Source organism: Gadus morhua, chromosome 21 (genome assembly GCF_902167405.1).
Source record: "Gadus morhua chromosome 21, gadMor3.0, whole genome shotgun sequence".
Classification (NCBI taxonomy): domain Eukaryota; kingdom Metazoa; phylum Chordata; class Actinopteri; order Gadiformes; family Gadidae; genus Gadus; species Gadus morhua.
In genome coordinates, this window is record NC_044068.1 from 2,314,811 (window position 1) to 2,340,663 (window position 25,853).

Here is a 25,853-nt window from a genome sequence, read left to right on the forward strand (position 1 = left end):
CTGCCCCCTAGCGGTCAGACAGCGGCCTCTGCTGCCTCCTAGCGGTCAGACAGGAGAGGGACACCCAGAGCCGGAGGGAGCGCTCCAATACCTACTGGTTGTTGTACCGTTTCTCCCTCGGGTCGATGAGAGAAGGAAGTTATTCTCCCACTCGCTCCACAACTCACCTCCTCCCATAACCTCCCCCTCTATGGCGTGAGGAGAGTGAGGGGGGAGGGTTGAGTAGTGGATTGATTGGGGGGTGTTCATTGATCCTCTGGGTGTGATTGGTGATGCTGCAGTACTCAGCGGACCCTCCAGAGAGGAGATCAATATTAATATACCTCTCACCTCATCTATCAGACATCCAGTACATGGTCCTGGCAATTAAAAATAGTACTTAGCGTCTTAGCTAGGATAGAGAATTATCCTAGCTCTCTTTGTCGCATACAGGAATGGGTTAATCGTGCGTCTGCCAAATGCCCTAAATTCAAACGTAATGTAAATATAAGAAAGAAGACGACAGAGGCGAGCAAGGGTTCATAACTTTAATCAATTCAGCTAGCTACAAAAAGTCCACCACGGCACAGGGACGGAACACGGAGGAGTTTACATGCGTTGAGGACGGCCAGTCGCAGCCGGCCAGTCGTTGGGTTCTAACTACAGCGGCCAGTCGGTGCATGGCTCTAAAGTACACAAACAGCAGAACCCTTAATCATGTTTTGTTCCAGAGTATAATAGGTATCGCTGTTATTTACTCGTATTACTCATATTTTTTATTACTGATAACAAAGCACACATGAGGAGTCAGCTAACGGGTACTGTCTTCTTATAAAAGTAAGGTCTCCCAGAAATATGCGTCTTCGCTTTACACTGCAAACGTTTTGTTTTTGCGTTCTTCCTCATTCCGGTTCCGCGTCCTAACCCTACGCCCGGAGAACCGGACGCACGCTCTTAGAAAACCCTGCGCTCTCCTCCTCCTCCTCCTCCTGCTCCTCCTCCTCCTCCTCCTCAACAAGATGGCCGGCTGGCTACACGGGGCCACGTTGGTGGCCGGCGGGTTATGGAGGGAGACGATAATACTGAACATGCCTTTCCTCCACACTGCCATGTTAGCGAGCTCTTTTTACACACACCCTTTTCCCCACAGGTTTTATTGATAAGACTTTAATAATCTACCGTTGGTCATGCAGAACACACAGGCCACGTTACTTGGAATGCAATGTCTAACACAGATACAAAGGCTAGCTAACATGAGCGAGGATGGGGCCTTCTGATTGGTCGAGGGCTACTTTCAGCCCTGCCCCCACATCGACTGACTCGCCCCCCGCTGAACGAGAAGCGAGACCCCCCCCCCCCCCTCTCTCCCATGCCGACTGTAACTAAGGAAGATGACAGCAGCTAAATGGAAACAGCGTTACGAAGACCATACAGAAAAGAACCCAAGCAAACCGTTCAATCATTCAGGTACAGCTCATCCAGAACAGTGTGCTATATATGATATATATATGGATATAGTATAATATATGGTATATATATGTATATATATCTATATATATATGTTTCAGTAGAGAGAATTAAAAACCATCGAGTCAACACTATATACAACCTTTGGAAAGAAGGAAATACCGAGCATAAGAAATCTTGTTACCAGGACAACCATCTTGAAAAAAGCCAGACAGACGACACAGAACAACGTTAACAGGGGTCAAGTTAGGGTCAGGGGTTAAGTTAGGGTCAGGGGTTAGGGCGGCGTTGGGGTTGGGTTTAGGGTCAGGGTTAGGGTTGGGTTACTGTCGGGGTTCAGGTTGGGGTCAGGGGTCGGGGCTGGGGAGGGGTGATATGTGCATGTGTGCAAACCAGGAGGTCAATACCATGATGAAAGCATGTCTGAGCGCGTTTACGAGGGGGGGCGGCGCGTACGCAGACCCCCAACGCCACGCCAGGGTGCATGCTGGGAGTCTAGCCACTGCCCAGCATCTTTGTGGCGCGCTGGTTGGCCTCGTCGATCCTGGTCTTGTTGGAGTCGGCCTGCAGGGGGCGACAGAGGGCAGAGGGTCGGACATCGCTACAGACTGCAGAGTATTATGGGATGTTGTCCAGTGTATTATGGGATGTGACCCGTACCTTGTCCATGATGCGGTCTATCTGGCGGTTCTGCGTGTCGATCTCGTTGCCCATGTCCAGGGCCATGTGACGCAGGTTCCCGATGATCCCACCCACCTGCTCCAGGTTCTCGTCCATCTCGTTCTCCCGGGCGTCCTCTGTTACCCTGCACACGCACGCACGCACGCACGCACACACACACACAAAGAAACACACACACGCACACACACAATCACACACAGACATGCACACACACACACACACGCACACACACACCCAATCATACACACACACACCCACAGAAACACACACAATCACACACAGACATGCACACAGAAACACACACAATCACACAAAGACATGCACACAGCCACACACATACACAGACACACACAATCACATGCACACACACGCACACAAAGAGAAACTGTCTTTAGAATTGAACTTGCCTCCACTTTCCTTTAAGGCCTCTTGTTTGTTCTAATCCCTCACCCTTCCTCTCTCTCTCTTCAATTCAATTCAAAAGAGCTTTATTGGCATGGAAAATAAACATTACATTGTCAAAGCCATGAATACCCCCCTCTCGCGCTCTCTGTCTCTCTGTCTCTCTGTCTCTCTCTCTCTCTCTCTCTCTCTCTCTCTCTCTCTCTCTCTCTCTCTCTCTCTGTCTCTCTCTCTCTCTCTGTCTCTCTGTCTCTCTCTCTCTCTGCCTCTCTCTCTGTCTCTCTCTCTCTCTCTCTCTCTGTCTCTCTCTCTCTCTGTCTCTCTCTCTCTCTCTGTCTCTCTCTCTCTCTCTCTCTCTCTCTCTCTCTCTCTCTCTCTCTCTCTCTCTCTCTCTCTCTCTCTCTCTCTCTGTCTCTCTCTCTCTCTGTGTCTCTCTCTCTCTCTCTCTCTCTCTCTCTCTCTCTCTCTCTCTCTCTCTCTCTCTCTGCCAGTGCTCCTCTCTCGCCCCAGGTGCGGTCCTACCTGCGGATGAATCCTCCGCTGATGGCCATCTGCTCGCGCTCGTCCACCACGCGGGCCGGCTGGCTGGCCACCACGCCGTCCTGGTTGTTCCCCCACGCTTTGCTGCCGCCGCTCTTCATCCTGCCGGCGGGGAGGAGGAGGAGGAGGTGTGAGTGGACGGCGTTGCGTTGTGCGCTGCTCAACATAACGCTGCTCTGATTGTCATGCATTCAGCGCATCGCTTTGGACCCGCAGGCTTCAGGTCTACGGCAAGCAAAGCGGAGCAGGCACGAGCTGTTAGCCAGGGAGCTAGCTAGCTGCTACGGCTACTAGCACGGGCATCCAGCTAGCTAGGTGCTCTGGCTACTAGCACAGGCTGTATTTAGCTAGATAGCTGGATGTTATAGCTACTAGCAGAGGCTGTTAGCTAGATGCTATAGCTACTAGCATGGGCTACTAGCTAGCTAGGGGCTATGGCTAATAGCATAGGCTCCGAGCTAGCTAGCTAGGTGCTATGGCTAGTAGCATGTTATATCCCCTGGGTATATAACATTGGTTTCGGTATGCTAAGGCTCAGATCAGGTTAGAGGTTAACATGCATTCTGAGAGTCTTAAGACCCCAACACCCCTGCATCCATCCCAGGGTTCCCATGGTAACAGAGAACAGCGTGTGACATGATGGGACACAGACACACACACACTGACGGGACGCTGACAGCCGCAGACGACACGGAAGGCCACCAGGAAAAAACTGCAAATTAAACGACTGAAAAGTATTTAAAAAAATACTAAAAAACGAACAAAGAAAGAAAATTGGAAGTCGGACAAACTGCAGGAAGTAGAACTCTGGTCCTCCCAACGCCCTGTCTGTCTGCTGTGACTCTCTGACTGTCTGTCTGTCTGCTCTGACTCTCTGTCTCTCTCTCTGTCTGTCTCTGTTCATACATAATGACTATAGAGTTACCATCTATAATTTCATTAATATTCATCATAGTATTGGGAATGTGATCGGTCATTGATTCCACCTCAGTGAGGCATCCATCTTGTGTCACACACGTCTGTTAGGATATCTGTACGCTACGAGGACTTTACGGTTCAACCAGAAGTAGCTTAACTGGTCGGGCTTTCATGGTGAAGCTTTTCTTAACTATATCTTAATTATCCTTAACGGGCTTTAACGTCTTCCCCTCGTTTACGCTGGTTTGTGCACGGTTCGGAAAGACCTTGCAAAGACTATCTTACGCTATGCTATGCTACGCTATGCTATTGAACACTGTGCTCGGCTACTATATGCTTTAAATGTTATGGTATGCTACGTTATGCTATGCTAAGCTCGAGCTCAGACTTTATTCACTCTAAATAAGAGACTAATGAATCCTGTGATAACATGTTTTAGTAGTTTACCATCTATTATGTTGTTGAAATCACATCAACATCATCTACAGTTCGTCCATCTACATTTACCATAGCAACCCTATACCCTACCCATAGCAACTCTATACCCTAGCCATAGAAACCCTATACCCAACCCATAGCAACTCTATACCCTACAGTATCCATAGCAACACTATACCCTACCCATAGCAACCCTATACCCTATCCATAGCAACCCTATACCCTACCCATAGCAACCCTATACCCTATCCATAGCAACCCTCCAGTATCCATAGCAATACTATACCCTACCCATAGCAACCCTATACCCTATCCATAGCAACTCTATACCCTACAGTATCCATAGCAACCCTATACCCTTTAGTATCCATAGCAACTCTATACCCTACCCATAGCAGCTCTTCCTCTTGGATCATCCGCTTCCACCTCGTCGTCGTCGATAGCAACAAGCATCCTGACCAGAGCGGGGGGGGGGGGGGGCTGCGGGGGGCTGTGTGTGGCGCGGTCATGCATGCATGAGCATTCTCTGAAACATGCACCGCTCATTCCCCGGAGAACGGCCTCGCTGTTGGTGGGGGGAGGGGGGGGGGGGGGGGGCTGCTAGGAGATGCTAAAGAGATGCTAGGAGATGCTAGTCGGAACCCATGCAGACGAGGAGCTAGCAGGCAGAGCTAGCAGCTAACTACCAGAACCATCTTAGAACCACGGTCTGCGTCGCTCTAACACACTTCTGGAAGAGCTGTGTGTGATTGTGTGTGCGTGCGTGCGTGCGTGTGTGTGTGCATGTGTGCAAGTGTGTGTTTTATTTGTGTGTAGTCAAAAGAATGTGTTTGGATGTGTGTGTGAGAATGGCATCTGTATGTGTATGCATATGTATAATTTATATATTGAATATTGATCATAGCTTCAAAGCCCATTCGGGTGCCGTCTGCCTGTGTGAGGTGGGTGGGGCCTAGAGTCTGTCAGGGCTGTGCTGATTGGTCCGTGGTGCCTGTGGGCGGGGCAGTGGGCGGGGCCGAGGCAGGCAGGCGGACCTACTTGTTACAGGGGCAGGAGCACAGACCACAGAACTTCCCTAGATCGTTCAAATTCTTCTCTGCATCCTTCATGTCCTTATTGATCTGGTCCATGCCCTCTTCGATGCGCTCCAATTGTTCTGATTAACATGAGTTCACCCACAAGGCACGACATGTAGAGAGGGGGGAGAGAGACAGAGGGACGTGGAGAGAGAGAGACAGAGGGACGAGGAGAGAGAGAGACAGAGGGAGAGAGGGGGGAGAGAGACAGAGGGACGTGGAGAGAGAGGGGAGAGAGACAGAGGGACGAGGAGAGAGAGGGGAGAAAGAGAGAGAGGGGGGAGAGAGACAGAGGGACGTGGAGAGAGAGGGGAGAGAGACAGAGGGACGAGGAGAGAGAGGGGAGAAAGAGAGAGAGAGGGGAGAGAGACACAGGGACGTGGAGAGAGAGGGGAGAGAGACAGAGGGACGAGGAGAGAGAGGGGAGAAAGAGAGAGAGAGGGGGAGAGAGACAGAGGGACGTGGAGAGAGAGACAGAGAGAAAGAGAGAGAGAGGGGGAGAGAGAGAAAGAGAGAGGGGAGAGAGACAGAGAGAAAGAGAGAGGGGGAGAGAGAAAGAGAGAGGGGGAGAGAGACAGAGAGAAAGAGAAAGAGAGAAGGGTGAGAGAGACATAGAAAGAGAGGGGAGAGATAGACACAGAGAGAGAGGGAGAGAGAGAGAGAGGGGGGGGGGAAGGGGAGAGAGAGGGGTGAGAGGGAGACGAGAAGGGAGAGATAGAGAGAGGGGAGAGACAGCAAGAGAGAGAGAGAGTGAGGGAGCGAGATATGGAGAGAGTAAAGAGGAGAGAGAGAGAGAGAGAGAGAGAGAGAGAGAGAGAGAGAGAGAGAGGACAAAGGAGAGAGGACAACAGCTTCAGACACTCACTGTGACAGAATAAAAAACAGGAGAAAGAAAGTAAAACCAACGTAAAGGAAGAAAGAGGGAGGACTCCACCACACAGGTCAATGTGCTCCTGAGCACGGCGGCAGTACCTACTTGTCACACGGACATATGAACAGACCACAGCATTTCCCTAAATCTTTTAAACTTTTCTCGGCCTCCTTCATGTCTCGGTTGATATGGTTCATTCCATCCTCTACTCGGTCAAGTTGCTCTGGTCAAAAGGACGACAGCAGGGGAGTGAATTCATCGACTGACGCACACACAGTGTGTGTGTGTGTGTGTGTGTGTGTGTGTGTGTGTGTGTGTGTGTGTGTTTGTGTTGGGGAGAAGGGTGAGGAATGTAAGGCTGAAATGAATCTGCAAAAACAAAATATGGAATTGATTTCAGGCCTTTTTCGTTGAGTGTTCCTGATCAATTTAGAGATCAGTTTGATCTTCTTCCGCGGGCGAACAGAGGCTGGTCTGTCTTTATCTACCTCTGTTATCGGTGAATTGAGGTAAGTGATGTCGGTCGTTCACTTTGTTTAAAGTCATTAGTCTAGCAGTTTGGTGGCAGCTAGCTAGCCGTTTAGTTTACGGAGGAATCTTTTACGAGGATATTTTATGACAATATGAGTCAGATGCTGTGTGTTTATGGTATTAAAGGATGATTAGAGGGCAGTCAATGATGGAAGCTGATAACCCATGTTGAGATCGTTGTGAATGTAATCCCTTATGCTCAGGGATCGGTTAACAAAAGCCTGCTATTAGAAACAAACTGTTATAATCAGATGTTATAATCGGAGGCTGAGCTTTGGTTGCCATGGCGTTGGGGTTGCTCAGAAAGGCATGTTTGTCGTTAATGTGTGTGTTTAGTATGTGTGTTAGTGGTGTGATGTGAGAGCAGTAAAACACGGAGTGGATCAGGGTGTTATGTGCTTTTTGTAAAGTCCCGGCCCAGCCTTGTTTGCCTCGTTTGCCTCGTTTGCCTCGTTTGTCTGAATATGTTCTTTCTCTCGCTCTCCCTCTCGCTCTCCCTCTCGCTCTTCCTCTCGCTCTCCCTCTCGCTCACTCTCTCTCTCTCTCTCTCTCTCTCTCTTTCTCTCGCTCTCCCTCTCGCTCTCCCTCTCGCTCTTCCTCTCGCTCACTCTCTCTCTCTCTCTCTCTCTCTCTCTCTCTCTCTCTCTCTCTCTCTCTCTCTCTCTCTCTCTCTCGGGGTTCAGTGAAACAGATCTCTCTCTCTCAGATCGGGGTTCAGTGAAACTCCAGGATCCAGCCGGTTGGATCCACTCCAGGATTTAAGCTCTCCAGGATCCAGCCGGTTGGATCCGCTCCAGGATTTAAAGCTCTCCAGATCCAGCCGGTTGGATCCGCTCCAGGATTTAAAGCTCTCCAGGATCCACCCGGTTGGATCCGCTCCAGGATTTAAAGCTCTCCAGATCCAGCCGGTTGGATCCGCTCCAGGATTCAAAGCTCTCCAGGATCCAGCCGGTTGGATCCGCTCCAGGATTTAAAGCTCTCCAGATCCAGCCGGTCGGATCCGCTCCAGGATTTAAAGCTCTCCAGATCCAGCCGGTCGGATCCGCTCCAGGATTTAAAGCTCTTCATATCCGGTCGATCCAGGTAGGAGATTCCGCCCCAGATCTTCTACAGGAGGCCTGGGTTCTCCCACAAACTACTGATCAGCTTAATTCCTCGTTCTTTCTGGAGGTTTAAGTCTTGTTTTAGTTCAGGTGAACCGCCAAGGCTTTGCAGGGAGTTTACAGAGGGTGGCTGTGAAATGGAGATGGGTTGGTGTTTAATCCTGCGCAGCCGAATCAGTCATGGTAGGACGGAGTTGTAGTCGTATAGAACGTACTTCAAACCCAAGACATGACGCTCCTCAAACGACGGATCGACTGACACCTGAGATGTGGTGTCAGGTGTGTTTACGTTTGGTGTCACTGTCACTGAGCGTGTGGAACTGTGGAACTGGATAGGAACCAAATAAGGGTATCGACCTAAAGGTTCTAATCCCTGACTCTGGGACGTGTGCTCACTGAGAGGTCTGAAACGCTACGGGGGCCTGTCTGGACAAAAGAGAAGAAGGGGTGCAGAGGTTTGCGTTTGACAGTTATTGAAAACGGTTTCGGTTATTTTAGTTTTTTGCTTTAACGTTGCGTTTCATTTTGTGAGTCTGTTTGTTGTGTGTGGCCAAACTGTCGGAAAGTAAAGATTTCAGAGTTTCTGGTAAATAAAATAAAATCAGATATAAATGACACATCTAAATAAGTCAGCATTAATAAATAATACGAAGCTGAACTAGAAGAGTAAAACATATTAAATAATTTGAAATCTGAACAGAATTACTTGACTTAAAAAAAGGTGTAAAAAAAATGAATCATGCATTACTGATAAAATAAAATCATTATTAAGAGAAAGGAGAGAGATTAAATTAATTAGTTTGGAAATGCATTAAATTTACGATAGATACAGCACATAAACAGACCACACATCCACAAATGTTTTGGCACCAAGTTCATGACAATATTACCTTTACTTCTGTCAAAAATTGTATCAAAATGATACAAGCAATTTATAATATTATCAACCAAAATGGGTTGTATAACATGGAATATCTTTTAAAACACCAGCCATAGCTACTTTTCCGTACATAAGCCTAGCCTAGCCTAGCGTAGCTAAATTCTAAAGTTACGTGTCCGGACATACCTCCTTGCTCGTCGAGCATGACCAGAGTTCTGATGCCGGCATCTTTGCTCTGTTGTCAGGGGAACAGCCGACCAATCAGAAGAGGAGGAAGTGACGACCAATCACATGTGAGGATAGAGTAGAGACATAGAGAGTTTTGTGAGTTTTCCAGGTAGAATGTGGCTCCAGCTCCAGTCTTGTTTACGTGACCGCAATGATGGGTTTATACTTTAAATTAGTGTTTTCATACACAGTCTAATGGTACTTCATATCGTGCGGTGAATCCTAATTGGTGCAAGAAAACGAGCACTGGGCAGCATAATGCAACATCTGTCTGTCTACCTACCTGTAGTCCTGTCTGTCTACCTGTCTTGCTGCCTGTAGGTCTGTCTGTCTACCTGCCTGTAGTCCTGTCTGTCTACCTGTCTGCCTGCCTGTTGGTCTGTCAGTCTGCTTGCCTGTCGGTCTGTCTGTCTGTCTGTCTGTCTGTCTGTCTGTCTGTCTGTCTGTCTGTCTACCTGCCGGTCTGCCCGTCTGTCTGTCAGTCTGCTTGCTTGTCGGTCTGTCTGTCTGTCTATCTGTCGGTATGTCTACCTGCCGGTCTGTCTGTCTGTCTGTCTGTCTGTCTGTCTACCTGCCCGTAGGTCCATCTGTCTGTCTGTCTGTCTGTCTGTCTGTCTGTCCATCTGTCTGTCTGCCTGTAGGTCTGTCTGTCCATCTGTCTGTCTGCCTGTAGGTCTGTCTGTCTGTCTCCCTGTAGGTCTTTCTGTCTGTCTATTTGCCTGTTTGTCTGAGAGGAGTGTCTTTCCTCATAAAGTAAACGAGATGAAGTAATCATAAAGTATAACTATATATATACTGTATAACTCCAGGTGGGTGAGTGAACTCCTAGCCTCAACCTGCTGCTCTAGAACAAAGGAAGCAAACAGTTTGACCTCTGATCCCCCACCTTTCACCTCCATGTTAGGCTCTAGAAGAGAGATTGCAATGACCTGATGGTTGACATCAGGGGTGACGTCGTGGATGACATCATAGATGACATCATAGATGACATCATGGCGGTGGTTCTCTTACCTCTTCCACCAGCTGGAGCATACGGCGAGTGCTTTCCAGGGACTGGGGGCGAGAGAGGGAGAGAGACATGGTTAACATGGGGAAGAGAGAGGGAGATAGTTAACATGTGGGTGAGAGAGAGACAGTTAACATGATATAGAGACAGATACAGTTAAGAAGAGAGAGAGAGAGAGAGAGAGAGAGAGAGAGAGAGAGAGAGAGAGAGAGAGAGAGAGAGAGAGAGAGAGAGAGGGAGAGAGGGAGAGAGAGAGAGTTTACATGTGGGTGAGAGAGAGAGAGAGAGAGAGAGAGAGAGACAGTTAACATGATTTAGAGACAGATACAGTTAACATGAGAGAGAGAGCGAGAGAGAGAGAGAGAGAGAGAGAGAGAGAGAGAGAGAGAGAGAGAGAGAGAGAGAGAGAGAGAGAGAGAGAGAGAGAGAGAGATTCAGACCATCCATACTCCTGCAGTATATCGACATGGTGAATACCCTGACTGTGAATCCTGAGTGGATGAGTGCATCTTTGCCCGCCGTCCTAAAAGCCCCATGTTTGAGACATGATTCGTGTTACATAAAGTAGAGAGCGGGGAGGAAGTAGTCAGGGGACTGGAGGGCTGTTCTTTACTCCCCCATTCTGTGTCGGCTATGTGTTGGTGATTGTGTAATTGTGTGTGTTTGTGTGTGTGCGTGTGTGGATTTCCGTTTGTGTGTTCATGTGCATTGATGTGTGTGGTCTGTAAGGAGAGATGAAAGTAGACCCTCACATTACATCTCTTCCCATTCACACATGTGCCTCACAGCCACACACACGCACTGTATTATAAAACACAAATTATGCATGCTCGATGCAATGTGAAGTTGAAAAGCATTCCTGTATGATGATGATATAGTTCTTTATGATGATGATATAGTTCTGTATGCTGATGACATAGTTCTGTATGCTGATGATATAGTTCTGTATTCTTATGATATAGTTCTGTATGCTGAAGATATAGTTCACAATGCTGATGATATAGTTTTGTATGCTGATGATATAGTTATGTATTCTGATGATATAGTTTTGTATGCTGATGATATAGTTATGTAGGCTGATGATATAGTTGTGTATGCTGATGATATAGTTATGTTCCTCTGTATCCTGAGGGTTCTGTGATTCTATCCTTGGTTTCATACCGGGTTCTATACCTGGTTCTGTCCATGGTTCTCTATGTGGTGCTATACCTGGTTCTATATGTGGTTCCATACCTGGTTCTATCCATGGTTCTATACGTGTTTCTATCTGTGTTTCTATCTGTGGTTCTATCCGTTGTTCTATACCTGGTTCTTTACGTGTTTCTATCCGTGGTTAACTACGTGGTTCTGTATTTGGTTCTATACCTGGTTCTTAACGTGGTTCTATTCATGATTCTATCTGTGTTTCTATCTGTGGTTCTATACCTGGTTCTGTCCATGGTTCTATACGTGGTTCTATACCTGGTTCTATCCATGGTTCTATACGTGTTTCTATCCATGGTTCTATCTGTGGTTCTATACGTGGTTCTATACCTGATTCTGTCCATGGTTCTATACGTGGTTCTATACCTGGTTCTATCCATGGTTCTATACGTGTTTCTATCCATGGTTCTATCTGTGGTTCTATCCGTGGTTCTATACCTGGTTCTCTACGCGGTTCTCACCTCATCGGCCAGCTGGTCAGCACGCTGCTGCATGTCCGACAGCTCATTGCGCATGTCCGCATCTTCTGCCATGGCTGTTGTGTGTGTGGGCGGAGCTTAGCGTCTCCAACAGGAAGCAGAAGAGTCCGTGATCCGGGAAGGTCTGTGAGGAAACAGAGAGGAAGGCTGTTATCGAGGAGAGAAGGTCAGCTGGACGATGGAGACCTGATGGAGTCGAGGTGTGGGGGTTCAAGTGAGATTTCCTAATGGACACATCAAAGTATCGGTCCACGACTAACGAGGAGAAGAGATGGAAGCCAACTGTCTCGAGACCCGTGAGCAACCCGAAGCAAATGGAGAGGTTTAGAAGGCTGAGAGCCACGGCCCAGTGTTGTTGAGTTCACTGTGGATCTAGAACTCTTAAACACTATTTAAACCCGGTTTTAAAATAATTCACAAAGAGTTCTCATTCCGCGGAGTCATCTCGTTCTCTGGATAGAACGAGCAGAACCAGGCTGTCTGAGTTCTGCTCCTACGACGGATCGGCCCTCTGGGGCTTGTGGTGAGATACCGAGCGGCTGGCCGTTCCAAATTGGACCATTCAGCAGCAACTCGTATTTAATTAAAGAAGTGAAAAATGAATCAATCAACACCAAAATAAATTGGCAGCCTCTGTGCACCCTGTCAGTAAGGACCGACCGTTTTCCGAAACAGACATTTTGGGTTTGTAGAAGGGGATGAGCCTTCAGACAGCATGCCTTCAGAGGAACACGGTCACCAGTGGATTAGCCAACCAGAGGCACCGTCTGCTTGTTAGCTTGGTTAGCTCAGCTAGCCTCTTAGAGTGCCCCGTCTCTCTGTTGCCTGGACGACAACCTGTTGAGAGATCTTATACACCGCTTTACTGTTGTCATTGACAACCCTACATCCTCCAAGAAAACAGGTAAGCAACGGGCCGCTGGTGAAGTGATATGAGGATCAGACATTCAGCATTTACAAACTCTGATTTCTACGGCTTGAACCGGTCTTTGATTCCTCAAAAGAAACCATGCTGGACGTCAACGGTGGTGAGCCACGTCTCAGGAGCATCACGCTGTCATGCTGTTTGGCATGAAAAGTGCTGTATAAATAAAGTTTGATTTAATTAAAACAGCGTTAAGGGTCTCTGAACATTTCTAGAACAATGCTCTGCTTCCTGTTTTGAGGAAATACAACATCGCCGAATTCTGCATTCGTTCCTCAAATTTTTTTTTGATTTGATTCATGGACTCACTGAAAAGCGTGCTGGGCCTTCCAGGTCTGAGTTACGAAACGCCTCCAGAAATCACAGGTCAGGGGTCAGCAGCGACTGGCTGCCATGTTCCTCCTCCCCTGACACCCTCGCCACCTCGGGCTGTATCATCACCAGCGGCTTGGCAGCCATCTCGTTGACCCCCTGCTCTGGAGGTCGTTCTGCATCCCTATCCGCTCCTCCCCGTGCGGCGTCGCCATGGAAACCAAGGCTGACGTCAGAACGCGGGCGTGCGGGACACGGAGGTTCTCTTAACTGTGGAGACCCGTTCCGTAGCGCCGGTTCTCCTGAATTATAAATGTGTCCCCTGGCCAGATGTTACTGAGAGCATCTGGCTCCTCGTCTGTCTTCACACGCTGGGGCAACAGCCCAGCCTCTCCGTCTGTCAGACGTCATCCAGAACCTTCCTGCTGGGCCTCTGATTCAGCAGATGTGAAGGTTTCAGTCTGGTCCTCTTTGGTATAACGGCACAGAACATTCCACTATTTGAACCAGAATTTGTTGTTTTATTCGTTGTTCAGATTCCAGGAGCAGCAAAGTGTCGAGTCCTTAGTCCGACAACGAGTACAGAGCTCCCACTCTCTCCTTTGTCTCCCCCCACCCCCCCTCTCCACTCTCCATCTCTCAGTTAACTGTCCTCGATTCCCGTCTCCCTCTCTCTCTGAGTTCCCCTCGGTGGCGTCCATGTTGGATCTGGTTACATAACCGCAGTAATGCAGCAGAATGCATCGGCCAACTCTCCAAACGGAATCCAAAATGTCTCCTTCACCGCGTGGGTGATGCAAGAGACTGTAACCCTGGGGCTGGGGGCCCTGGCCGGCTCGCGGCGGGCCCTGGACCCCTGGGGTCCGCTAGGCTGTAGGACACCGCGTTTAAATCAGCTCTGGAACACGAGTGATCTTTTTGCCACAAAAATAATCGCCTCTCTCTGGTTATCTGGTTTAAACCCCCGTCTCTCTTTCAGATTAACATTTTATACATGTAAACACCACCTAATCTCTGATCTCTAATCTCTATCCCTCTCTCTCTCTCTCTCTCTCTCTCTCTCTCTCTCTCTCTCTCTCTCTCTCTCTCTCTCTCTCTCTCTCTCTCTCTCTCTCTCTCTCTCTCTATTGCCTGTATTATGTCTGGACCAGAGGTTCTGCTGTAACCCAGTAGGTCTGCTGGACCAGAGGTTCTGCTGTAACCCAGTAGGACTACTGGACCAGAGGTTCTGCTGTAACCCAGTAGGTCTGCTGGACCAGAGGTTCTGCTGTAACCCAGTAGGTCTGCTGGACCAGAGGTTCTATAACCCAGTAGGACTGCTGGACCAGAGGTTCTGCTGTAACCCAGTGCGGCTACTGGACCAGAGGTTCTGCTGTAACCCAGTAGGACTGCTGGACCAGAGGTTCTGCTGTAACCCAGTAGGACTGCTGGACCAGAGGTTCTGCTGTAACCCAGTGCGGCTACTGGACCAGAGGTTCTGCTGTAACCCAGTAGGACTGCTGGACCAGAGGTTCTGCTGTAACCCAGTAGGACTGCTGGACAAGAGGTTCTGCTGTAACAGGACTACTGGATCCGTGATCATGTGATGATCACAGTATTTGAGGACCTGAGAGGGGGCAGTGTGGGGGAGGGCTGGACGACCACTGATCAGTCACCGTGACGACGGCCGGCTACTTATCTCTACCCCCAGCTGGTCACCGTGACGACGGCGGTGGTCTGATTCATATCGTCGCTGACTCAGTGCTCAGAAGGTTTGAAAAGGTGCCAGCGGCAAATGTTCTGAATTTAAAATATATTTATATTGTAGCCGACTGGTATGAAAATACATGCCTTCTTTTGGTTTCTCTCTTGTATCTCTATAATTATTTAATAGGTATTTATCAGATGCCGATATCCAAAGGGGCCTACAGTGAAGTCAGATGCAGGTCATTAAGCAGCAGGTAGTGGTTAGACAGTGCAGAGACAGGTCATTAAGGAGCAGGTAGGGGTTGGACAGTACAGAGACAGGTCGTTAAGGAGCAGGTAGGGGTTAGACAGTACAGAGACAGGTCATTAAGGAGCAGGTAGGGGTTAGACAGTGCAGAGACAGGTCATTAAGCAGCAGGTAGTGGTTAGACAGTGCAGAGACAGGTCATTAAGGAGCAGGTAGGGGTTGGACAGTACAGAGACAGGTCGTTAAGGAGCAGGTAGGGGTTAGACAGTACAGAGACAGGTCGTTAAGGAGCAGGTAGGGGTTAGACAGTACAGAGACAGGTCATTAAGGAGCAGGTAGGGGTTAGACAGTACAGAGACAGGTCATTAAGGAGCAGGTAGGGGTTAGACAGTACAGAGACAGGTCATTAAGGAGCAGGTAGGGGTTAGACAGTACAGAGACGGGTCATTAAGGAGCAGGTAGGGGTTAGACAGTACAGAGACAGGTCATTAAGGAGCAGGTAGGGGTTAGACAGTACAGAGACAGGTCATTAAGGAGCAGGTAGGGGTGAGAGGTAGACTGAGGACAATGGGGATCAAACCCAGAACCTATCCTCTATATCAAATATCTCTATAATTCTGTTATCATAACTAATACATGCTATTGTAAGATTCTGATTCTGTATCTAGGATTATTTAACTCTGATCGCAGTGATTCCAGAATAGCAACGGTCTCCGTGGTAACGGGACACGCAGGCGGGGAGAGGACGCATCACTAATTCATCTGGTTGAGAGAGAGAGGGAGAGATTGAGGGAGAGAGAGAGAGACAGAGAGAGAGAGAGAGAGATTGCGGGAGAGTGAGAGGGGGAAAGTGAGTGAGAGAGATTGGGAGAGAGAGAGAGAGAGAGAGAGAGAGAGAGATTGGGGAGAGAGAGAGAGAGAGAGAGAGAGAGAGAGAGAGAGAGAGAGAGAGAGAGAGAGAGAGAGAGAGAGAGAGAGAGAGAGAGAGAGAGAGAGAGATTGGAGAGAGAGAGAGAGATAGAGAGAGAGAGAGAGAGAGAGAGAGAGAGAGAGAGAGAGAGAGAGAGAGAGAGAGAGAGAGAGAGAGAGAGAGAGAGAGAGAGAGAGAGAGAGAGATAATACGCTGGTCTGAATGGGCACTTATCTCGGTGTTAAAAATAAACGGGTCCTCATAGAGCTGGGATTCCCTGGTTGCTAGGAGACCAGGGAGTGATGGACCAGAGCTAGCCTATAGCCCTCTGGCTCAACTGCCTTTAGAATGTAGCGTCTTAGCACAACTAGCCACGTGTTCAATACTACAATTACATCTTTGTTATTACTTAATTAATAATCACATCTAATCTAATAATCAACAAACATGAGGCATCCGATTGTTGAGCTCAGTGAGGATCGAGACAATAAAAGTCCTTCTGTTGTCTAAACACCGGGGGGGCTTTTACTTTGTGAGCGCCGACCCCCATTGCTCTGAGTGACAGCTCTGGGCGGGGCGGTGTTTGTTTACCCTGGAGGGGGTTGCGTACTGACCGCCCACGCCGGTGACCCACTGCAACCAGGGCCGTAAAGCGTGCAGTGTGCCCCCCCCCCCCCCCCCCAGGGATCCCCCGGTGGTTCCACTTCGACTTTCGCCACAATCGCAAAAAACGACTCCACGTCCTCTCTACTGATTGGCTGGCAGTGAGCCCGCCCTCTCAGACTGTCGTTGTGATGAAGGGCTTTATCGATAAAGGTGTGGCTCGGGCCGGAACAAAGAGCCGAATCAGAGACGCCCGTAACCCGACACGCAGGAAGACACGGCGAGAGGGACGGACAGACGGACCGACACGCTGCGGGGAGACGGACAGACACGCAAAAGCACGTCTGTCCGTCGTTGGCTCATGCATGCATACGCAAACGAACACACTCACACATTCACAAACGCATGCGCAAATAAATGCACACACACACACACACACATGCCCGCGCACGCACGCAAAAACACACGCAAACAAACGCTTGCACACTGAAACAAACACATGCACAAACACACACACACACACACACACACACACACACACACACACACACACACACACACACACACACACACACACACACACACACACACTCGGATTCACCAATGTGAACAGCAGTTACCCATGTCCAAACATGCAACAGCAAACACACATCAATGAACACACATGAACAAACACAGAGCAGATGGCGGCTCGCTGCAGCTGATTCTGTCTCCTTTCATCTGATCTCTCCACCGTCTGCGCTCTAGAACGTCGTCATACTGGGACCAGGTACTCGCTAACCCTCCGAGCATGCTCTGTTGCGATGTGTTGGATTTGTGACATCACGGTGTCATGAATATATCGGTGACATCACAGGACACTGCGGTGATGCCCTCAACTACTACCTCATGACAACATCTGGCTGGACTTGATTCTCTGTCAATGACCAGATACTGACCGGGTTAATCGGAACTAAAACAACACAATATTTCCATTATCCAACAGATTCCTTCTTCTCCATCACATAGGATAACCTCCTGGTACGGCGTGTGATGTTATAACGTTGAACTGCTAGGTGCCTCACGTCGTTTTACCAAATGAACTGCGTTGCCGTCGGTGACCATGCCCCCTCCCCCCCCCCCCCCCCCCCCCCTCCCCAGAGCAGCCATTTTGATTTGGTGTTTGGTTTTGATGCGCACTGTCGTCTCGGACCGTCTGAGCCCCCCCGGGGGCTGCGTCTACTCCGACCGCCGCATCGGGCTCTGACCGCTCTCCTCGGCGTGACCTCAGCCTCACAGCGTCGACACTCGCTGCCGCCGTCCTCCGCACACACAACGTCAACATGAGAGGGACACCTCTAACGGTTGACCTCTGACCCTTAGCCTGAGCCCTAGGGCTAGGGGTCAGGTGACCCCTGACCCCTGCTGTTCCCTGTGTTTCTGATATGCACAGATAATTACTCAGAAACAGATTCATGCGGGAGAGCGATGCCCTCGTTCAGACCTGTCCCAACTCAGCAGAAGGTTTAACTCAATACAGCAACACATTTTAGGTTTGGTGAGAAGGTCAGGGGTCATTGCGATGGTGAGCAGAGAGTTCTGATACACAACAGAACACAACTGTTCATTCTTGGTTCTAATCCCTTCTTTACAGATGTTAGGGTTGGTCCTATCTCTTTACAGATGTTAGGGTTAGTCCAATCTCTGTACAGATGTTGGTTCTATCTCGTTACAGATGTTAGCGTTAGTCCGATGTCTTTACAGATGTCAGGGTTAGTCCTATCTCTTTACAGATGTTAGCGTTAGTCCTATCTCTTTACAGATGATAGGGTTAGTCCTATCTCTGTACAGATGTGTTAGGGTTAGTCCTATCTCTGTACAGATGTTAAGGTTAGTCCTATCTCTTTACAGATGTTAGGGTTAGTCCAATCTCTGTACAGATGTTGGTTCTACCTCTTTACAGATGTTAGCATTAGTCCTATCTCTGTACAGATGTTAAGGTTAGTCCTATCTCTTTACAGATGTTAGGGTTAGTCCTATCTCTCTACAGATGTTAAGGTTAGTCCTATCACTTTACAGATGTTAGTGTTATTCCTATCTCTTTACAGATGTTAGGGTTAGTCCAATCTCTGTACAGATGTGTTAGGGTAAGTCCTATCTCTCTACATATGTTAGGGTTAGTCCTATCTCTTTACAGATGTTAGTGTTAGTCCTATCTCTTTACAGATGTTAGTACTATCTCTGATATGTTAGGGTTAGTCCTATCTCTGTACAGATGTTAAGGTTAGTCCAATCTCTTTACAGATGTTAGTTCTATCTCTGTACAGATGTTAAGGTTAGTCCTATCTCTTTACAGATGTTAGTTCTATCTCTGTACAGATGTTAAGGTTAGTCCTATCTCTTTACAGATGTTAGTTCTATCTTTGTACAGATGTTAAGGTTAGTCCTATCTCTTTACAGATGTTAGTTCTATCTCTGTACAGATGTTAAGGTTAGTCCTATCTCTTTACAGAATGTAGTTCTATCTCTGTACAGATGTTAAGGTTAGTCCTATCTCTTTACAGATGTTAGTTCTATCTCTGTACAGATGTTAAGGTTAGTCCTATCTCTTTACAGATGTTAGGGTTAGTCCTATCTCTTTACAGATGTTAGCGTTAGTCCTATCTCTTTACAGATGTTAGGGTTAGTCCTATCTCTTTGGAGACCTAATCCATACAATCATAGCACTAAACAACAAATAGGGAAGAATCATATTACTGGTCAGGAAATTGGGTTTAAATTGATAACGTTGATATTGTAGGCCTTCATCAAGTATTGATAAACCACATATTACCATACTCATATTCAGACCACTGCGATTCATTTGATTGTCTTAAAAACAGACTTAATAATGATCAACCTTCTCACAAAGGAACACGTATTCCAATCCTTTCTTTGTGTGTGTGTGTGTGTGTGTGTGTGTGTGTGTGTGTGTGTGTGTGTGTGTGTGTGTGTGTGTGTGTGTGCGTGTGCGTGTGTGTGCCTGTGCGTGTGTGGGAGAGTCTGGATTCCTCTGCTCTGTAACGCAAGCCAATAAAATATTGCCCCCCTCCCCTCCCCGCGCGCATTGCGCAGCACGCAGACTTCTTAAGAGACCATTGATTTCCCAGAAGCGGTATCGATCTGAGGACGTGTTTGGAAACCGGCAGGGGAGCCAGGATTACTTGCTGATGGAATTCAGATTCACAAAAATCATTTTCAGACCGCTTCTGCTTCTCATCCAAACCCCCCACCCCCTCCCCCTCCCAACCCCCCTCTCTCTTCTCTCTTCTCTCGTTTCCTGCAGTCGAACACTAAAGCCACATAAAGACGATCCCGTCTTTGTGCGTGCTGGTGCATCCCTAGTACGTCGTAACATGATATCGAGATTTGGTATTGGGATATGATATCGGGATGTAGTAGAGACACGTGATATCGCAGTCGGCGCGTGTCGTCCCGGGGGATCCTCACTCACGCGCCAGTCAACACTCATCTCCCATCCGCGTCATGTCTTGTTTCCTGCGTGCGTTAAATCGCATCACGTCAATATAAGTCGCGACGGATCAACACGTGACCTAAACATCTCGCCTGCCGCAACGTCAAGAAGGCATCAAAGAGACGTGCGGTCCAGCATCCATGATCTGACGGGTCTGCGTCATATCGTGGAGGCGCGTAAGAAACAGATGAGGGGGGGGGAGGGGTGGGGGTGTCATAGTGCGGCTTTCACCGCGAGCCTCCCGCGCTTAATTAATCTCCCCTCTAGACCCTCACCCCACTGTCTAACCCACCATCACTACCACTATCCCCACCATCACCACTCCCATCATCCCCCCCCCCTTCCACCTCCATCTGGGAAACGCGCCAAGACAGGGACCACGTCCCGGGGTATCTCCCCCCCCCCCCCCTCCTTCCCCGTCGCGTTCTGGCGCACTTCAGCTCTACGTCGTCCGTCCCGTCCCGTCCCCGGGCTCCCACGACCCCCCCTCCTGGGACACACGCTGCAGCGAGCGTCCCCCGGCCCGGGGGTAGATTCTTCTCTGCGGCATTGCGAGTGTGGTGGGGGGGGGGGGGGGGGGGGCGACGGGGGTGGGGGAGGAGGCTCCTCACCCACGGGAGACACGGAGATCGAGCTCAGCCCTGCTGCGCAAAACCCCGCAGATGACGACGCGTGAAGAACACGACCGAAAAGAGCGAGAGAGATAAAGACCGCTGTGGTTTGTGTGTGTGTGTGTGTGTGTGTGTGTGTGTGTGTGTGTGTGTGTGTGTGTGTGTGTGTGTGTGTGTGTGTGTGTGTGTGTGTGTGTGTGTGTGTGTGTTTGCGCGTGTGTGTTTGCGCGTGTGTTTGTGTGTGTCTGTGTGTGTTTGCGCGTGTGTGAGTGTGTCTGTGTGTGGCAGCGGTGCTCTGTCCAAGGTGCTGAGCACGAGGAAAACGCCCACATCTTAACCGCAGTAGCCCGGTGGTCGCCGGGCCCCCCCCCCCCCGACCCCCCGAAAGCGGTCCCGTCCTCCGTCTCCACTGGTCCTCCGTCTCCCCCGGTCCCCCCGTCACGGTCCCGGTCTCGGTCCCCCCCGGTGCTCGATCTCCCCCGGTTCCCCGGTCCTCCGGTCTTCCGTTACCACTGGTCCAGGTCTCTGTCCCCACCGGTCCCCCGGTCTCCCGGTCTTCCGTCTCCCCCACCCCCGGTCCCGTCTTCCGTCTCCCCCGATCCCTCCGTCACGACCCCCGGGGACTTCAACAGCGCGGTGCGGTGAACCTCCCCTCGAGACGCCAGCGTTCAGAGGACGCCGCTGTCCTCGAGCGTCGCACGCCAGACCGAACAGATCAAACGAGCCACTTATCAAAAATACGGAATACCGCGAAATAAAATACACAAGATAGTATAACAAATCAGTTGGATGATGAAACGTTAAAACATCCGGAGCGGTTCTTACCTGAGTCCGCTGTGCGTGACAGGCGGGGGACGGGAGTGTGCGTGTGAGCGTGTGTGTGTGTTTAGGATCTCGGCTCGACTGGATGCTGCAAACACTCGGCGCTCAGCGTCCTCTTCAATGGGAGAGATCCAGCTCGCGTCAAAGATGGCGGACGCTTTTGACGTCATCAGTCTTTTTTTTTATAGAGGTCTGTCAGAGAGAAGGGGTGGGGGGTGGCGTGTGTGTGTGTGTGTTTGTGTTTGTGTGTGTGCGTGTGTTTGTGTGTCTGTGTGTGTGTGTGTGTGTGCAGGGGGCGACATTGACTAATTTAGATCATTTATAAGTCACTTGTGCAGCATATGTTTAATTAAAAGACAGCCATACACTTGGTCACATAGACGCGCACATACGCATACACAAACGTTGACAAACACACACACAAATACACATGCACGTACATATGGACATAGACAGACCCACACGTACGTAAATACATAAATAAACACATAGACACAGAGACAAAATCACTCACACTCAAGCAACACACAAAACTAACTCACACACACACACACACACACACACACACACACACACACACACACACACACACACACACACACACACACACACACACACACACACACACACACACACAGACCCTCTCCCGCCCTGGGCGGGGGCGAAGGTGTGACATGTTTTTGACCCACAGACATGCGGACGTCGGAGTGATGTATCGCTGGCCTCATCACCGTGGGAACCATCCCGGCCTCTGATTGGCTGCCCTCCGGGGTCTCTGCTCTGCTCCTCTCAAGATGAGTTAACGATAACATACAGTGTGTGTGTGTGTGTGTGTGTGTGTGTGTGTGAGTGTCTGTGTGTCCGGGGTGGGTGTCTGTTGTTTGTGTGTGTGTGTGTGTGTGTGTGTGTGTGTGTGTGTGAGTGTCTGGTTTGGGTGTCTGTTGTGTGAGTGTGTGTGTGTGTGTGTCTGTATCTGTGTACCCTATATCTGTGTGTGTGTGTGTGTGTGTGTGTGTGTGTGTGTGTGTGTGTGTGTGTGTGAAAACCTTCCAGCTTGCATGTGTCTGCATATGTGTGTGTCTGCGTGCATTTGTGCAAGGTTGTGTGTGCGCGTGTGATTGTGTATGTACGTGCGTGGGCATATGCGTGCGATTGTACTGTTGTTGTTGTTTGTTTGACGTGCGCCGCGTCCATCTCAAGGGGATTAGTGATGGCTGAGTCTGGGAGACTCATCACCACTCATCAACACCTCTTCAGGGTCCGTCATTCATAGTCGAGACGTCTGAGGATCGACCAATGGGTGCAGCCGCTGTAGTGTGGGGTGAAGGGAGGGGGTCTACTGGCTGCTCCCCTGCCTTCACAATAAAGGCGCTGCACCAAGAGAGAATCCCCTCCACATGACAGAGGGGCTGATGGGAAATGCAGTTTCTACTCCAGAATCGCAGATGCTAACCCTACGCAGTCACTAGACACACAATGCTAGCTAACACAGTGTGAACACAATGTGTGTGTGTGTGTCCGTGCAAGTGTCTCTGTGTGCGCATATTTGTTTGTGTGTGTGTGTGTGTGTGTGTGTGTGTGGAGGGAGGGACTGCAGTTAAAGCAAGATGATGTGATTGATTCTGACAGACAGACAGACATTCATGCAGACAGACAGGTCTATGTTTAGGGATGTAGTGTGATAAGAGTGACCCTGCAGTGACTCAGCAAACACTCTCTCACTCTTACTCTCTCCCTCCCCCCTCTCTCTCTCTCTCTCTCTCTCTCTCTCTCTCTCTCTCTCTCTCTCTCTCTCTCTCTCTCTCTCTCTCTCTCTCTCTCTCTCTCTCTCTCTCTTTCTGTCGCTCTCTCATTGCTACATGGCTAAACAACATGGCCCCATAGTTTCACTGTGACAGTGCTACATGGCTAACATGCTGCATGCTCCCTACAGGACTACAGGTCTGTAGTTCATTGGTTATCTGAGGCGTTGACGGATGGAGACAAGAGGACGATCTTCATCGATCTGATGCTCCACACCTCATCCTCCTCCTCCTCCTCCTCCTCCTCCACCTCCTCCCTCACTTAGTACCGCCACACCTCCTTCTCATCTTCCTCCATCTCTCCTCAATACTTCCCCTGACCCCTCCTCCTCCTCCTCCTCCTCCTCCTCCTCCTCATCTCCTCCGTCACCTCCTCCTCGCGGTGATATAATAATTCTGTCATCTGCCAATGTGTCTTGTCCTCTTCTACTCTTCTCTTTATCCTTCCTTCTGTTAAAGAAGTGTGTGTGTGTGTGTGTGTGTGTGTGTGTGTGTGTGTGTGTGTGTGTGTGTGTGTGTGTGTGTGTGTGTGTGTGTGTGGGGGGTGTGAGTGATAGAGAGAGAGAGAGAGATTATTTGGTGCATGAGAGACTAATTGGTCCACGGAGCAGAAAATAGACCTTGTTTATGTCCATTTAACAATGACAGACAGACAGAAAGTCAGGCAGACAGGTAGAGGGAGGGCTGGATGGATGGTTGATAGATACATGATGATAGCTACATGATGGATGATGCATGATGATAGATACATAATGATAGATACATGATGGATGATAGCTAAATGATGATAGAAACATGATGATAGAAACATGATGATAGATGCATGATGATGGATGGAGGATTGACAGATGTAATCCAATGCAAAATGAATTGAATTAAATGAATTAAATCGATTAGAATGATGAGGAGGAAGGGAGTGGAGGAGGAGGAGGAGGAGGAGGAGGAGGAGGAGGAGGGGGAGAGATAGGGAGGGGTGTAGGGTATTTCCCAAAAGTTTGAAAACCACCGCAGAGCCTAATAGATACTGCAGAGAGGAGGAGGGGGAGGAGGGGGAGGAGGGGGGGGAGGGGGGGGAGGAGGGGGAAGATGAGGGGGGAGGATGGGGGAGGTTAGGGGAGAGGGAACGCAGACAAAGAGGGAGGGGGACAGATTGTTCTGGTGATATGAGGGTTTATTTATGTTGCCAATAAAGCTATTTTGATTTTAGCTTAATGTGATCAAGCCATACTCCAGAGATGGATGAACTGGACTCTCAGAGGTACATATTCATATTTATATTCATATTCACCAACACTTACCTTAGATGATGAAGCTTGATTTACTGTCTTATCATCACAGAGATTTGTTGTTACATGTTATAAACTGTTATGTCAAACTCTATTCCATAATATTATTTGATGATATGTTATACTGTGTTATTTATTATATACTATTTTGTAATATTAAATTCAGTTGCATTATTATATATTTTGTTGTTACATTAATAACTATTTTGTTATATTATACAACATTATATTATAATGTGTTACGCTATTTTTAATTTTGTTCCGTCATACTACTACATAACGGTATATATATACTATTTAGTTATACTATGTAACGTCATATTATAATAAGTTATGTAGTGTTGTGTTGTAGAGGCTTGCAGGCATTGTTCTTATACTTTAAAGATAAGAAGGCCCTCAGAGAGAGAGAGAGAGAGAGAGAGGGGGGGAGGGAGAGAGAGAGAGAGAGAGAGAGGCAGAGGCAGTGCTACGGAGAGAGAGTGAGAGAGAGAGAGAGAGAGAGAGAGAGAGAGAGAGAGAGAGGGGGGAGAGAGAGAGAGAGAGAGAGAGAGAGAGAGAGAGAGAGAGAGAGAGAGAGAGAGAGAGAGAGAGAGTGAGAAAAAGAGAGGGCGAGGGCAAGGGAGAGGGAGAGAGGGGGGAGAGAAAGTGCGAAAGAGGGGGAGAGAGAGAAGCAGGAAACCCGACCATATATGGCCTCAGTTGACGTAGAGAGGATACCCAGTTTCCATAGCAACAGGCAGGTGTGCGACTCTGACAGATAATCTGTGGTTTCCATCCGTGGAAACACACACACACACACACACACACACACACACACACACACACACACACACACACACACACACACACACACACACACACACACACACACACACACACACACACTCTCTCTCATGTTGTGTGACTTGTTGTGCGTCGTCACACGTTCACGGGAGCCGTGAACGTGTATGTATGATGTGTCCATCATAGCGGAGCGTGGCGGAGGCCGGACCCCGTCACCGGGCGGAGGCTGACGGAGCAGCAGGAGGTCCCGGGAGGAGGTCTTCACCCTGGCCCACCAGACCGGACCGGTCCACAGGACCCAGTCTGGTCGGGACCCTCATCACCTATCACGAGGTGAGCGTTGACGTTTCTGTCTTCTATGTCAGTTTTGTTGAGTTTTTCTTTACGATGTCCGGCTGGTGTTAGACGATCCTCAGCACTAAGACACTCCAGTGTTAGACGTCCCTCAGCACTAAGACACTCCAGTGTTAGACGTTCCTCAGCACTAAGACACTCCAGTGTTAGACGTTCCTCAGCCCTAAGACACTCCAGTGTTAGACGTTCCTCAGCCCTAAGACACTCCAGTGTTAGA

At 49.1% G+C, this 25,853-nt stretch overlaps 1 protein-coding gene across 1 annotated transcript; it reads right to left on the bottom strand.

The window, feature by feature from the left end:
- Positions 1-513: 513 nt before the first annotated feature.
- snap25a (synaptosome associated protein 25a) lies at positions 514-21,573 on the bottom strand. The gene is made up of 8 exons (XM_030345898.1): positions 21,415-21,573; positions 11,785-11,926; positions 10,126-10,167; positions 9,073-9,121; positions 5,464-5,581; positions 3,052-3,171; positions 2,107-2,251; positions 514-2,010 (listed from the first exon to the last, which is right to left on the bottom strand). Exons 2-8 carry the CDS (start codon positions 11,854-11,856, stop codon positions 1,942-1,944), a joined length of 615 nt encoding a protein of 204 aa, XP_030201758.1. The 5' UTR covers positions 11,857-11,926; positions 21,415-21,573; the 3' UTR covers positions 514-1,941.
- Between the last annotated feature and the right edge of the window lie 4,280 nt (positions 21,574-25,853).

What these genes read in the sequence shown, in the direction of transcription:
- snap25a (XM_030345898.1), bottom strand. Translation starts at nt 11,856, where the DNA reads ATGGCAGAAGATGCGGACATGCGCAATGAGCTGTCGGACATGCAGCAG. An exon ending in TGCTCCAGCTGGTGGAAGAG is followed by an intron (nt 9,122 to 10,125) that starts GTAAGAGAACCA and finishes CCCTGACAACAG; the next exon opens with AGCAAAGATGCCGGCATCAG. An exon ending in TGCTCCTGCCCCTGTAACAA is followed by an intron (nt 3,172 to 5,463) that starts GTAGGTCCGCCT and finishes CCCCGCCGGCAG; the next exon opens with GATGAAGAGCGGCGGCAGCA.